At 49.0% G+C, this 16793-nt stretch overlaps 1 protein-coding gene across 1 annotated transcript in view; it reads right to left on the reverse strand.

Annotated features, from left to right (window-relative positions):
• The window catches only part of UTP20 (UTP20 small subunit processome component), a 1051825-nt gene that overhangs the window by 433690 nt on the left and 601342 nt on the right, over positions 1–16793 (reverse strand). The window contains exon 38 of the mRNA XM_085653318.1: positions 6088–6225. Within this exon, the coding sequence (XP_085509444.1) occupies positions 6088–6225 (138 nt within the window). The remainder of the gene's footprint in view (positions 1–6087; positions 6226–16793) is intronic.

Genomic DNA, 16793 nt, shown 5'->3' on the forward strand with positions numbered 1-16793 from the left:
ACATGGGTATTGGGGCTAGGGAGTTGTTGGTTGGGGTCGTGGGAACGGGCAGGTGGGTGGGAGGGGGAGGGAGGAGTTGGTTCAGTTGCGGTTAAGGCGGGAAGGGGAAGGGAGAGCGGGCACCACACCAGGAAGGGGCACGGGGAAGGCAGGATACGGGGTGGGGGGGGGGCACCGTCCAGAGCAGGACAGATTGCAAGACAGGGAAGGCGTGCAAGACAGGGGAAGCGACCTCACGAAAATGCTATCTGACACCAGAGGGGCACGGCGCGGGCGGGACTCTATTCATACATGACACCCACAAGTTTTAAAATAGTGACGCTCAATGTGCGGGGCCTTAACAATCCAACCAAACGGCAGGCGGTGCTTTCCTTATTGGAAAATACCCAGGCAGATATTTGTCTCCTTCAGGAAACGCACCTCCTGCCCAAGGATTGTGCCAGACTGCGTTCTCACAAATTCCCCACGCAGTTCTACTCCTCTAATAACACCAAAACAGCGGGGGTGGCGATATTGGTGGCCCGACGGTTCCGGGGAGAAGTCCTCCACAAACTGGCGGAGCAGCGGGGGCGTTTATTGGTCTATAGATTCCGGGTGGCGGGTATAGCCTTCACAATTGGGTCCCTATACAGCCCAAATGACCGGCAAGACCGCTTTCTCGATGCAGCGCTGGGGGAGGTGGCGGCTACCCCGGACAGACACATAATATTAGGGGGAGACTTTAACCTCGTCTTTGATTCGACACTGGACAGATCAGCCCAACGTTCACAGCAAGCAGGGGAGTTCTCGGCGGGCAGCAAGGCACAGCTAGTAGACATGGGATTGAGGGATCTGTGGCGTCAATTGCACCCGACAGAACGGGACTATACCTATTACTCACATGCAATTAAAACGTACGCACGGTTGGACCACTTTCTAGTTACCGGGCCGCTCAGCACTCTAGCCACAGCGGCGGACATAGGAGTGATCTCCATGTCGGACCACGCTCCGGTGTCAGCCACCTTCTCGGTACCGCCGGTGCCCCCAGAGTGTGGCGCCTACGGGACACCCTATTATACAGAGGGGACGTCATCAAGCAGGTGACCACCGCGATTCGGGAATACCAATCCCACAATGAGAACCCAGAAACCTCCAGGGCGACACAATGGGCTGCCCTGAAGGCAGTATTGCGGGGGGAGTTCATCGCGATATCGGCGGCGGACAACGCACACAGACGGAGTAAACGAGAGGAACTCACGCAGAAAGTCAGGGAACTGGAACACATGCATCGCCGAACGGGGGCCCCCCGCTACTGGCGGCAGCTCCAGGGAGCGAGAAAGACCCTGGTTGCTTTGGATATGGACCGCGCGGAATACGCAGCGCTTCGCCTTAAGCATGCCTACTACACCGGGGGTGATAGGTGCGGCCGATTGCTGGCGAGTCGGCCCCGAGTGGCGAGACAGAAACACCTGGTGAAAGGGATCACCGACCCCTCAGGATCGACAGTTACGGAGGACGGCCCAATCGCGGAAGCTTTCCGCCAATATTACGCAGACCTTTATGCTGGGGACCCCCGAAACGCGCGCGCAACGCGAGGGTACCTGGACTCGGTCTCTCTGCCAACGCTGACACCTCTGCAAGCGGAGGGACTTGATAGGGACATTCGAGTGGAGGAGGTGATCTCCGCCATTGCCAAACTCAAGTTTGGTAAATCTCCGGGACCGGATGGCTTTACCGCCCTCTTCTATAAAACGTTCTGCACTACACTCGCACCGATTCTCACACGCCTCTTTAACACCTTCGCGGAGCAGGGGACCATGCCGCGGGACTTGCTGCGGGCGTCACTTACGGTTATCCCTAAACCGAGGAAAGATGGCTCACAATGTGGCTCCTACAGGCCGATATCCCTACTGAATGTGGATCTTAAACTGTACACGGGGATCCTGGCGACCCGACTAGCCCCTCTGCTGCCGGGGCTTATAGATCCAGATCAGGCAGGCTTCGTCCCCGGGAGGCAGACGGTGGACAACACCAAACGGATCGCGCACATTATAGAAAAGGCATCACGGATCCGAGGTGAGAGAATGCTGATGGCGGTAGACGCGGAAAAAGCATTCGATCGGGTGCACTGGCCTTACCTAGAGCAAGTGCTAGAGAAGGTGGGGATAAGGGACAAGTTCCGCAAAATGATATTCAACTGTTACGGGTCCCCGACCGCAGTAGTGAGGGTTAATGGCTGTAGCTCCGGGAGCTTTAACATTGAGAGGGGCACGAGGCAGGGATGCCCGTTGTCACCCATACTCTTTGCCTTGTATATGGAGCCGTTCGCACAACGTATTAGGGACAACCCAGAGGTGAAGGGGGTGAAAATGGACGGGTTCTACCACGCAGTCAGCCTATATGCGGACGATGTGATCTTCTCTCTGGAGGAGCCGCTCCGGGCACTACCGGCATGCATCGAGGAATTGACCACATTCACGGCAGTCTCAGGATTCAGGATGAATATGGGGAAATCAGTTGCTCTGGATCTGTCGCTTGCGCCGGCGACTCGGACGCGCCTGCAGCGTCAAGTCCCGATAGTCTGGTCAACAGGCATGATCCCGTATCTGGGGATCCAGTTGGCCCCCACCCTGCCCGAGATGACGGCAGTTAACTACACTACCCTGGGCAGGAAGATACGGGAAGAATTGGCCAGGTGGGACCGCGGTACCCTGTCGTTGCTGGGTAGAGTGGCAGCCATTAAAATGACTATCCTGCCTCAGGTGCTCTATTTGTTCCGAGCGCTCCTGTTGCCGCCGCCGGTTGGGTGGATCCGGCGGATGCAGTCCGAGCTGGGGCGCTTTGTGTGGCAGGGTAAGAAACCGAGAATGAAGCGGGCGCTCTCCCTGCTGGCGCCTGAGGCAGGAGGCCTTGGCGTCCCAGACCTCCGCAAATATTTTCAAGCAGCTCAGCTGCGCAACCTGGTGGAGTGGAGCAGGTGGGAATCGGATAAACACTGGCTCTTTCAGGACCAAGCGGTGGCGGGCAGACCATTGCAGGAAGTGCCGTTCCTGCGTAGGGCCCATCGCCCAGCTAACCTCTATGCCTCCTTTATCACCAGAGTGCCACTGAGGGTGTGGGACGCCACAAACCTTACACACGGGTTGACCTCGTTTCCTTCCCCGCTGACGCCCTTGGTGGATAACCCGGACTTCACACCGGGGACGCAGAGAGGAGCGTTTGCCCACTGGCGGGCGGCAGGCTGTAGAGCTTTGTGTCATCTATACACCTCCTTTACGAGCTTTAGGCAGGAATATATGCTGCCCGAAACGGAGAGAATGCGATACCTGCAGGCCCGCCACTGGGCACTGAGCCCTCAGGTACGGGAGACCGCGGATAGACGACTATCCCAATACGAGCGCTGGCTCCTGACACGGACGTCCGACGCGAAGCTTATAAGTGATCTCTATAAACTCATCCAGCTGCCTTCTTCGCACTTCTATCATCCGGGTCGGGTGCGCTGGGAGAAAGAGCTGGGCAGGTCACTAAGTCACACGGAGTGGGAACAAATTGCGTATAGGGCACGACACTCGGCTTATCACACAGGCCTTACAGAAACCCTCACGAAAGTTTCTACGTACTGGTACTACACCCCGGCCCGCATTCACGCAATGGACAGCAGTAAAGAGCCGGGATGCTGGCGAGGGTGCGAGCAGGTAGGGACACTGACCCACATTTTGTGGGAATGCCCGCGACTGGGTGATTACTGGAAGGAGGTGCTGGACACGGTGGACTCCCAGTTTAACACTGAGTTACCACGTCTACCGGCATACATCCTGTTGGGCCTCCCTAACACATTGATGTACCCGCTAAGATCTCCCAGAGGGAGGCAGATAGCGATAGCGCTAGGATCAGCCATCCAAAACATCATTACACATTGGCGAACACCCATACTCCCCACAGTGACTGGGTGGTTGCACAGACCATGGCATGTGCTAGGGATGGAGAAAATGTCGCTCACAGCAAAGGGAGAGGTAGAGCAGTATAAAGAGATCTGGCGGCCGTTTATTTCCCTGCTCGCCATCGAATTTAAAGAACTGACATGCCCCAGATACCTCAGACTCTTACGGCTTTCAGAGCAGGAAGGCCAGGATATTTGATTTCACCTGAGCAGGGAGGCGCGGTCGGATGGAGCAGCAGGGAGCGAGGTCCCTGGACATTAGCTCTGGACGGGGGGGGGGGGGAAGGGGGGGCAGGGGAGTGGTGTTAGGGGAGGGAGGAGGGGGGGTGGGGAGGGAGGGTTAAAAGTTTGCCGGCATATAAACCTCAGGAAGCAGAGGTGCCCTCAGAGGCGGGTCCCCAGCTAGGGGGCCGCCCACCCCGGCCGGAGCGGAGATAGTTACGTGAATATGGCTAGTGCAGCGTGGCCTGAAGGGGAGGTTGGGCAGGAGGTACTCAGGAGAGAGAGCGGCAGGGCAGAGAGGCTCCTTAGTATGTGTACGCGGGGAAGGCGGGACGTCCGGGGCCCACCAGCTCACCGGAAGACGGCCATGAGGGGTGGGGAGGGAGAGACGGGATACCACCTTGACAGGGCAATAGGACCTAGGAGGTGCCCAGGAAAAGAGGATGTTCCATGTGATACTTGCCGGCCCCTGAGGTTGTAGGCGTATGCATGGATTGTCATTGATGATGTTGGCTTGATGTTGGTAATTAATAAAGAGATTTAAACCTAAAACAGACCTTTAAGTATCAGGAATAATATATCAAAGACAAAAATACCAGTAAACCATATCCATTTTTATCCAATTGTGTCTGGTTCCTAAGAAAGCGCTTCTTTAGAGAAGAACCTCCGCTATTTTTGGTTAAACCCAATGCAGTTGATCAGGTAAGCAAAAAGCAATGTGCATTTTGTCTGGAGTTACTTTCACAACTCAGTCCAAAGCTGTTTAGTTTGTGTTTTCTGAGCTCAAGGAGAAAAGTGGACATCAATAAGCATTTATCTCACCCAAGGTAAAAATAAAAAAACAACAATGATGATGATTATAGGCAGTCAAATGAGGTTGCCTTCTTTGGAAATGGCCAAATTGATGATCAACATTTCATTTTCCTGATACTCACCCAAAACTCTTTCTATAAGAGCCACCTTTCAGTTAACAATCCTAGCCCAAAAAGTGACAGCTTACTTTATCAGAAATTAGTCTTATCTTCCGGACACCCCAGATCAATCCACTGAGTCATAAACAGCACCTTCTGCACATCACATTCTCCCATTTATATTTCATTTGGTAGCCCAAAAAGTCCATTCAGCACTAAAACGGCCTGGACTGTGTAGTTAGCAGAGTGGGCCACAGCAATCAAGCCGCAGACACACATTAATTTCACTATTGCTATTGGGTCACACAACAAACGTGTTCCCGCACTAAATGAGCTATTGCCAGCTCCACAACACTTCTATATTTAAAAATGGGGTTGCCACTAATGTCATAACATGAGCTAAATATGTTGCTAGTTCTCAAAGAGCAGTTTGTTCTCAAAGGGGAATTAACCATCCCTTGAGCTCACTAAAGCACTGGCACCCCGTGCATCCCAAATAGATTCCCAAATTACAGTTCAGTACCTTAAACAAAATGTACCCTGACTGTGCACATATGATCCGAGAATGCACTCTTTAGTAGCAAATGTCATCCCCTCTACGCTACACCTCCTCTGATCAATGACACAAAGACACCACAGAGTATTCTGACTTCATTGATAACATGCAAGTATCTTGGAGCCTAGAATCCTCCTCTTTTGGAATGTCTTCCAAACAGTGAATAAACAGAACTAGAAGATCATATACGAAAAGAAATGTCCTTAGCTATACTGTGTCAGTAAAATAATGAGCGTAATGTCCATAGTTCATTGCAAATGATTATCTTGCATTATTTTGGACCGTTTCTGTACATTTCGGAAAGGCACTATTATCTGTAGAAAGGAATGCTCATCGCTGAAAAAGCGGATTGGTTAAAGGGAAAAGCAAAGGCACACCAGTTGTATTAACTGTACAGCCACTACTTGGTTTCAAAAAACACATACTAAATTCATATGAAAAGGAAATCCGGACAGGATCAGAAAGCATACATAACCTACCTTGTGCATTTTTTCATCAAAGATGGCCGTGGTTGCATATGGCATGATATAATTCTGCAACGATTTAGAGGACAGGACAGTTTTTCCTTCAACAAGTTGCTTTGCAATTTTCCTCACGGCACGTGCTCTTCTGTGAATCTGAGGGTATAGAAGTTATGAAAACAAACAGTCCTTTAGGGAGTTTTTGTTTAAGAAACATCTTAATTCCTTGGCAATGGTGAAACTCATACAGTGATAGTCAAAACACAGCAAGCAGAGCATATAAGTACAGCGATATTTCATTGTCTTTCCAAGATTCTTTTTATTTGTGGTTGTCAAATGTAACTGCCCAAACAATATGAAAAAGTCTTGTGAGATATGCATTCATGAGCAGAGGTTTTTCCTTTCAAGGTAATTATTGTAAACAAGATTAAAAAAGATAAGGAGCTACTCCAAAAGCAGTTGAACTATAAAATATAAGCTTACCGTGGTAAGCCATAGTTAATACATCACAGTACAACATCGAGTCAATTTTCAATGGTTTCGAACACAAAAACTTTAGATTTTAGTTCTAACCCTGGCTTGCATTCGTAACCGAATTTTATTATCCAATCAAAATCAAAGCACCCCACTGTACTTCTATTCCCTTGTTAGCCAGAACCAGAGCATTTAGAAACAGTAATAAGACTAGTGGCATGAATTTTATATTTTAAAAATAATAAAAACAGGCCATTCTAATTAGCCCGAAACTCCTCCTCCTATGTGATTCTTTTAGAGCATTTATTCAAGGCAAGTTTCTTCATACAATCATCAGTTTTTCCATGGGGAAAAAAAAGTGTTTGTCACTATGAGAGGTCTCAAGTGTAAATATTACATACTCTTTTTATGATTTTTCTAGTTGAAAGTTTCATGAAGCTCTGCATTTTTCATTTCAGTAGCTTTAGAGGATTGAACATCTTGCAAGAACGTTGAGCAAGCATGGTGGACACTACAATCCGATTGGTAGAGGTGGCAACCTTGCTGAACGTTCTCAAATGAGGACCGCTTTTCTGCAAGAAGAACAACTGTACGCAAGTTCAGAATACCTGGTTTTCAAGTGTTTTCTCAACTGCCTGTAGGGTAGCGTTCAGGGCAATCCATCATCTGGGGCCCAGCACTCTTAAATACCTGCCTCTGTGTTCAAATTTTGTAATGGTTTATTGGTTAATTTAGCGTGCGCATGCAGATTATCGATTTCTGGGTGCTGCACATTCATGGACCACGAAGTCCTATGTAGATCATACTACAGTAAGCAAAGATTGCCATGCCCAGGACTTTTTAGAGCTCCAAGTAGTGGTCAGTATGGAGTAATAAGTGGATTTTTCAGAGGTAAGACAGCTGCATACTAACCCTTAAACTACTGCAGAAAAATGTGTACTATTACCATGTGGCCACAAATCTCATATTTAAAAGCATGCTTGAAATGCATTTAAATATGAGATTTATGTCCCAATTTCAAAATTGGCAAGAACACTTTATAGCTGCATTTGCAAATGCCATTGTGCCCGTTCCTTTTGACTTAAAATGAATATAAGGAAGTACAGATTGTTCTGACCACCAGTCATAGATGTTGACAGAAAGCATTTGGAATAATTACTACTGCAAAGCAAGAATCATCATTGGCCATATGACCACTATATTATCTCAGCACTCCTATGCTGTCATTCTATTTTAAAACGGTATGCCGAATTCCAAAATCAATTTCAAAGGATGGAAGAAAAAGCTGCAAGGTTCTCATGGTACATGGTAAGGATATTGAGTCAAAGTTTTCTCATCAAGCCTAATTTCCTCTGCAAAAGCTACTTACCTTCAACAGTGCTCTTCCAAACGATACTCTATCTGCAGATTGCACACATTTTGAATGCCCCCAGGTGACTGACTGAATCCGGAAACATTTCTGCAATAGCCCCCATGCACCAGTTGGCGGTGCCCTTAGCTTTCCTGGCAGCCTCACCCTACTACTGTAAATGAGAGTGCAGTCCCGTAAATACCCAACACCCCTGCTTGCTAATGCAGTTTTCAAAGGTAACTTCAGCAGCATTAGACAGATGGCGAATCGGTAATAGGATAGTGTGCGGAGTCTGAAATGGGACTTTATGACCGATCAGGAGTTCATTGCACAGAACGTGATGGAAAGTGAGTCTGTGAGGAACCTGCAATTAGAGAGAGTATCTAGCAGAAAGAGCGATACTGACGGATACTTGCAACTCTTTCAATCATAATCCTACCAATGATTTCAGAAAGACACTTCGCACAAAACTCCACCATGCAGCACAAATGAGATAGATAGATAATGATTCAAACAAGCATTTGCAATGCCATCGGTCTCGCCTTTGGGACCTTATATGTATTTAGCTATGCAGGACATTAGCCTGGGTGATGAAACATCTACTGTTCTTTAACATGGAGGGAAAGTAAGCACCAAACTGTGTGACATGCCAGGTATGGGAACACATGGAGAGAAATATTGCCTTTCAGCTGGAAATGGTATAGTCCAGAGCTCTGTTTTTAATATAAAATCAGGGCCTTCGGTGGTTATATCACTGACAATTCAAGATTTGGAAAAAATATTATGGTCTACGGGTGCTCGTGGAAGACAATTTCTATGGACTGGAATCTAGAGACCGTTAAATAGGGGCAGTTGAACAGAACAAAAAGTCCCTAAGCGGAAGGAGACAAGTCCTAGGGCTGGTCTCTAGAGCCCACGATGTACATACAAGTATATACTGAAGAATATACAAGAGGTCTTGAATGCTTGAGCTAAAAAAAGATATGTTGCTGTCACACTCTAACAGTCCAAGAAATTATTTTGTTCCCCAAAGTGCACAATAATTTTGTTGACCTGCCATTCAGACCAACAGCAACCTGTTTTGGGTCTGTATTATCTAATGTTGGCAAATACACTGATAAACATTTACAGACAATGGTTCATAGTCAACCATCATATCTCAAGGACACTATACATCTACTCAACATACTAATGCGCAATTCCAGAGGATATACTCATAACATAATGCATGCTTTTTCAAATCCTTACATATCGCCATACCACAGTGACAGCTTGAAAGCAGTGGAGTGGCGCTTGACTCAGAATGCGAATACATTTTATGTACAATTAAAATTAACACCAAAGGGATCTCCAGCAGCCCCAGGTTATACCAAAATCTTCATGGCAGAATTTGAACATGGATACATATTGCACAATTTCCTTTCAACTCCGAACAGCACCAACCCTTAAGGAGTTCAGAAAGAATATGAAAACGTGGCTGTCCAAAAGATAGCCGCTAGCAGAAGAACACCCCCCCCCCCCCGCCCACCCCCAGCGTCTAGAGACACTCACAGGTGATAAGAAGTGCTTTATAAATCAGTCTTGATTGATTGACTGACTGATAATCTGATTATTGTACAAGAGATTTGCGGATGATATATTCATTATTTGGTTAGGTCACAAATTACAGCTGATCTGCAACATCAATTAACTACAAACATTCTCCACTGCATGGAATACTATGCTATGTGCGTTACAAGGGTAGTGGATGTCGGATGCAACACTAGCAGCTAACGAGGAGCTTCCCGCAGGACAATTCCTCCTACATTGCTCACTGGTGGCCACCCTTACAGAGAAATGGGGAGATCTAGGAACTGAACCACATATGCACCTCACCATCCAATATCTTCATGTTATGGGACGGGGCAGACACCTGACACGTTGGTTTGCCACTTCGCTGCGCCACCACGCAGCAATTAGCCTAGACCCCCTCAGACGCAAGTGGGAACATGACCTGGGGCGCCCATTCTCAGATAAAACCTAGACACAGATACTGGCCAGCCCGACTTGTATCCCACGTAATATGAGACTCAGACAAGTACAATACTTTATTACGCAACGTGCATATTTAACGCCAGCTAACATTAACAGATATTTCCACCGGGTCGACTCTGCCTGCCCCCGATGTGCAGCTCTCGATGCAGACCTAGTGCACATGCTTTGGGGCTGCCTCACACTTAGCACTTATTAAGGAGGAGTGGCGGATACACTCCATGCCTGTACGGAGAGAGAGTTACCCTCTGAGTGGCAAACATATCTACTGCACGTCTTCCGTAGGACACACAGCACTGAGGTCACCTCCCGGTTCCTAGATCTGGGCATAGTCACTGCCAAACGGCTAATCACGAAAAGGTGGAAGGCGACAGATTCCCCCACAGGTACAGGCCTGGAAGTGCTCCACCATCGCATGGCCAGAGCAGAAGGCATAGCGATTAGGCGAGAAGAGCTGGTGGGCCTCAGGAAGGTACCTATAGCTGAAAATTGGGATGCGATCTTGACAGCACTGCAACAATCTGTAGACCTGCCAACCTAGTCCTACAGGCACCTGGCCTAAGCAACCAACACCGCGCGCGCGACCTGCACCCATAGACCACACTTTTGCAACCGATCATGTGCCAACAGCTGAACGATACTATCCTAATACACATGCGCAGTATAACCCTATGACAATGGTGTTGGTAAGGGACGCCTTTGGAGGCATAAATATAGTTCTACATGTACTCAACCCTGCGTGATCGATTCAACTCTAATCCAAGTTCAACACCCTATACACACAGTTATTGCCATATGAGCCGCTACACTAATCTATCCGCACCAAATTGATTCTTACACATACATGCTCCGCAAAATAAGCAAATATTCCAGATGTATTGGTTATGGACAGCACCATATTACAAAGGACCACATGTTAAATCATTATGTGGAAAATAACTACTGAACTACCTTTGTTGTACTCACATATACTGATGTCTAGTGACGCACAATATCTACTGTTGCTACACGTTGCAGAAATGATGTAATAGCGGCTCATGTAAATGTTCATTAAAACCAATAAAAACATGAAGAAAAAAAAAGGGTTGTGGATGTCGGATGACTTATCGGATGTGCCTTCTTCGAACAACTAGAGTATCGCACTGGAACAGACCCATGGCCCGAGTGTTTGTATTGATGCGTATACAGAGTCCCTCATACCTCGTATTAGTTGGATACATCTCCTAGTAGTCAGGTTGTGCACATATTTGATAGGTTCCTTTCTTGACCCCATGCGGCTTTGTGTCCTCCTCTCACCCCTCTTACCAACATTTTTTTTTCTCCCTAGTTAGATGTTGCTTTTTAAAGAACGGTTTGATTTCATAAACAACTTGCTGTGATATGGCGGAGTGAAGCCATAAGAAACATACCTATGTACTTGATGATTATTATATAGTTGGAACTATAATACATCATAACGTGACTAAACTGCATTAATGATGGAGGGAGGAGGTTATATGATTGATGGGATATGCCATTTGCCTTTAACAGTCTTGTTCCTGCTCACTGCTGTAGCCTTGCTGTTGACTCATGACCAGAATTTGCTGTTTCCCTATTGGCTCTGTATGACATTTTCATGTGATAAGTATTTCGTTCCTATATTCATGTATAAAACAACATCATCTTTAATAAACAGATCCAAAAGAAAATCATTTAACTACAAACAAGAAATCCCAGATTACGGTTATACTCTGATATGAATGAACACACATCGCTTTTCAAGATTTGGACATTAGTATGGACCAACAGCAGCTAAGCACCAGATTATAGTCTAAACCACTGATCACAATCATTTATTGCATTACAAAAACTTCCATCCCCTCACCTATCTCTTAAGAATACTCTTCCAGTGAACCAACTTATGAGTCAGAAGGATTAACAGAAGAAAAGGGGAGTGTGGTATACAATAGGGAATGACAATGGCTAAACTATACAAAAGAAGGTACCCTGAAGAAATACTCATGAGGACAAAACAAGGAATTGATTGCTTCTTCTGCTTGGTGTAGTAATGTTTCTCTATTGATGTAAACAGAGCAAAATGGTATTTGTGTCTAAATTCTCTATGTCAAGTTACAGGATCAAAAAATTCATTTTAAAACATTGGCCTCTCTTGATCTGCAGTAAAATCCTAATTGAATGACAATTTTAAATTCGAATCTTAATGCAAAGGAGCAACCTTTAGTGCAACAATACAAAATCTTCAGGGCTCAGGCATTTCTTGGAGTATAAACACGTGTGTCTACTATGGTTGCAAGTGATAAAGAAAGTGAAGAAGAATCAGAATGCGAAAACAAGAAATGTTTATTACAAAGGGAAATATACTGAATTAGATCGATAAACAGTCCATCAGCGAATATGGCAGTGCACTCTATGACACACCTCTGAAAGGGTGTGTGCTACAGATGGTTATAGCACCTCAGGACTGGAAGAGGGATATGGAGTTGCATACTAAGAGAGAACTGAACCTCTTTGAATATCAGTGTGTGTACGTGATGATAATAATAATGGTCCATACAATAGTGCCAAGTGAATGTGTGAATGAACACCCACGTAGCAGCCTAGCAGATGTCCAGCACCGGAGGGCCACTAGCAAAAGCCATAATGGCAGCCATGGTAATGTTGGAATGAGCCTGAAAGCACCCAGAAAGCTCCTTCCTGGTACATCTTGCTACAGAGGATTACCTATCTGGATAAGGTTAATTTCTGATGGACCCATTTCTCGTTAGTCCACACTATACAGAAAGTAATGTCTCTCATCGAATCCAGCAGATGAAACGCCTTTCCTCCTCCTAAGAGGTATGTTGAAGAAAGAATAAAATGGGGATAGTGAAGGAATGTCCCACATGAACAGGTAACATCACTTTCAGAAGAATGGATGCCAGAGTCCAAAGTAGCAGCCTGTAAGGAAAGAAGGTGCTTTATGGCAGCTGCACTGACCGCTGCATCCTGATAACGGACTATCATGCAGCAGTGATTGCTATGAGGAAAACAGTCGTAAGGGTCAGTAAACTCAAAGAATAACTGTGCATGGGTTCAAACGTCATGAACGTACGAGTTACTTACCTTCGGTAACGATGTATCTGGTAGAGACGATTCTAGCCGCAGATTCCTTCATGTAGAATTATCCCCAGGTGCGAGACTGGATCCGGAAACTTTTTGCCACAGCATCCCTGTGCGCCGGAGGCGGGGCGACATCACGCAACTCCGCCCAGGCGTCGTCCCCGTACGTGACGTCAGCGAGGTCACGTAACACCCGCCCCGGCGCGCCCACGACAGTTTTCTTCTGAGATCTTTTCTGCACCACAACGCAGAATCACCAGATAAAAAACTGTGGGAGCATGGAAACAGTGTGCGAAGAGCAGAAAAAGTTGAAAGAAACGGTGACTAACACCACCACCAGGGTAGTGCCAACACCGCAGAACCCAAGGGCAGGAAAAGAAGAAGAACAAGCAGAAACCTGCACAGTCACCCTGCCCGCACATAGACAACCTCCCATCCCTGTGCCCTGGAGGCAAGAACAGACGTAAAAGTCATGGCACATCCTGAGCAAGGAATGGGACCAGTCCCAAGACAGACAGGGACAACATACCTCCAAGCCACCCCAAACTAGAGGGCAACCACCCACAAGGGACAAGGGCAAGACAAGGCCAGATGACCCTTAATTAGAGGAGAGCAATGGAAGGAAGGGAGGGGAGGAGGGACAGGGATAGAAAGCAATCCCCCCAAAACCCGGAGTAGCCAGAGCAGCAGGGCACCGGAACCCCATCCTCCAAGGACCAAAGGAGGAATGAACCGCCCCCAGACGGAGTCACCCGCAAGAACAAGGAAGGCACTCACAAGAGACACAGCCCCCCCACCGGGAGGCGAGTACCTAAGACCAACCCAAAGGTCCTCGCAGAATAGGGGAGGAAGGGCGGGCAGTGAAGGAATCTGCAGCTAGAATCGTCTCTACCAAATAAATCGTTACCGAAAGTAAGTAAATCGTACATCTGATAGAGACTACTAGCTGCAGATTCCTTCACGTAGAATAGATACCCTAGCAATACCCTCGGGGAAGGAGGGTCTGCGAAAGGACCCCACCAGCCAATGCAGAACAGAGGGCCCCACAGGGGACCAGAGCTGTGGACCAGGTAGAACCTAGTCCCTGCCAGGCCAAGGGAACCCCCACAAGCAGAACCCCACCGACCCCAAGGGGATGTAGGAGGGAAAGAAGGCAGAAGAGACCCGTACCCTCACAGCAGAGGAACCAAGGGCAAGGGTTTTGAGGCCGAAGCACCCCACACCCCTCACAAGGCAACACAGCTTCCGTCCAATGCCAAGACAGGAAAGCGGAAGATGAAGAAGAAGCCTAGAGGACTCAAGGAAACTAGGGAAAAGAAGGCGAACCCACTCCAGATGAAAAGCAGCCTGCCAGCCATAACAGTGCCGGCAGTCAAAGCCAGAAGCAAGAAGAACAGCCCGAGGCCCCAGGAAGGCCGAGTAGGCGACGCCTAGCAAGGGAGAACACAGGATCATGCCAGACCTCAGGAGCAGGGAGAGGAAGAGATGCCCGGGCCACCACTACGTGTGGCCATGCACAGGGCCTCAGGAAGCAAAAGCAACCTACCTAAACGCCATGGAGAACAGGCACCCAAAGGTGACCAGAACCCTCTAGCAGAGCGCGAGCTATATGACAGCTACCAGTACCCCACATAGGGTACGTTAAGTCCCAAGATACGGGAACCCTCTGTGGAAGAACTTCCGCCGCAGAGGAAAAAACAAAAGAGCCACGGGGAAAGAAACAACCACGCTGAAGGCTTGACAGGCAGCCTAAATAAAGCAGAAGATCCAATCTTAGAGGGAAGTCTGCGCAACAACTTGTACAGAACCACACACAATCAACACAAGGGCCGTCCAGCAGCCAACAATGCCAAAGTCCCAAGGAAGGACGTAAACGACTAGAAAACACACTGCACAGTCAGGACAGCCAGCCTAAGAAGGCCCTAATCAACCCAACTCAGAAGTCACTGAGGAGGGGACGGAGGAGGAGGACGGAGCCCTGCCAAGAGCCTATGGATGGCGGTGTCGGCCGGGGCATGGAATAAAAGGCTGCCATCAAACGGAAGGTCGATGAGTCGCTCCCGAATATTCTCAGGGAATACTCCGTCCCGAAGCCAAGCATGGCAACAGAGAGCGACAGAGGAAGCCATGGCCCGGCCCAGCACCTCCGAGATATCCAGAGCGGAGCGGAGAATAAACGCCGCAAGCTCCCAGCCATCCAACGCATGATGCCGCAAGTCCACCAGGCCAGACTCCTGGGACGCTGCAGATTCCAGAGACTCTGCCGAGTCCCACAAATAGGAGGAGGCCCTAGCCAGCACCCACAAGGTGGTAAGGGCCAGCAGGGCCGCGCTGGTCGAGGCGAACATGTTGCGTCCCAAAGAGTCAAGCCAGCGGGCCTATCGGGACGGCGGAGTAAACAGCGGCAGCAGGGAAGGAAAAGCAGTCCGCAAAAGAGGGCTGGAGGGCTGGCGGCGGAGGGGTGAAGGGAAAGACACGCCAGGCCACGCGGCGCCGGGAGGTGCCGGTGAAGAAGATGCTGAGGCACTGGGTCCCCTGAGGCAGGACGCTTCAAAGCCCCCGTCAGGGAAGAAAGGAGCGAACCTTCAAAGGGAAGTAAGGTTTCCCTCCCACCAGAGCCCTGGTGGAGAACCTCCAATAGATGGTCCGCCGGAAAGTGAGCCACCGGATCACCCATGCACAGGATGCCAACAGCCGTGGACACCAAGTGAGCAAAGGCCGCACCCGCCTCCGTAGGGCCCCGCGGCGGAGAAATCAGCTCCTCCGTGGGTGACGGCTGCAAACTAAGGCGGCCGAAGACGAATCCGCGGAACAACCCCTGTACGGAGCCGTAGAATCCGCTGCCTGAGGTAGGACGTCAGCACCAGCCGGCGTCGCCGGACAAGGGACCTCCAAGTCACCCCGCACCGGGGACCGGAGTGGAGACCGGAGTACAGCTGGAGCTGCATCGGATCCAGGGCAGCGCCGGAGTGATGCCGACCCGACCCCCGCCGAGGCAGCCACCTGTGTGGGGGATCGAGATGGGCCTGGGAAGTGGCACGAAGCCCTCCAACAGCCACGGCCCTGAATGAGTCGAAGATCGCTAGGCAACACATGCAGCGGTGCCAGGGACGATTCAACCTCCGACTCGCCTTCCGACAAGGCAGCCACCTGTGTGGATGGACGAGGGGGGCCCGGAACTCAGGTAAGCAACGGCAGAGGCCAAAATGAACAAAGGAGACTAGAGTCACACAGAAGACAAAACACACTTCCCAAGAAGCCCCAAGGATGTAACTCCGGGACACAAAAGGCTTAACACTGACTGTTCTCAGCAGCAGCGACAAGAAACACCTAAGGCACACCCCAAACCTTGATTCACCTCTATGTGCAGGCACCACTTGTGGCAAGCTAGATGACACGCCATCTGATTGTCCACAATGGTACTTGAGGGAGCTCGCCAGGTGAAAGACCTTTTGGCGAATATGCAACCTCCTAGTGTGGTCAGATGGGGTCTGCTGAGATTTTCCGGCAAACTACGAGGCAAATCTCTTGAAAGACCAGCCATTATCTTAGTCTAAGCACCACCTAGCATATCATACACGACCCCCACTACACCCTGCATTTTGCAGTACCACATTTGTATCGTGCTGTCTATCAGAACCTGAACAGGTTTGCCTATGATGAAAGGCAGGAAGACCCTGAGGGCCAGCTAGATAGCATGCAGGGCCAGAAGGTCACCCCGGAACTCCTCGACTCAAAGCGCACCTGCCGGAAATTGGAGAACATATGG

The sequence above is a fragment of the Triturus cristatus genome, chromosome 4_1, assembly GCF_964204655.1.
Source record: "Triturus cristatus chromosome 4_1, aTriCri1.1, whole genome shotgun sequence".
Taxonomy (NCBI): Eukaryota; Metazoa; Chordata; class Amphibia; order Caudata; family Salamandridae; genus Triturus; species Triturus cristatus.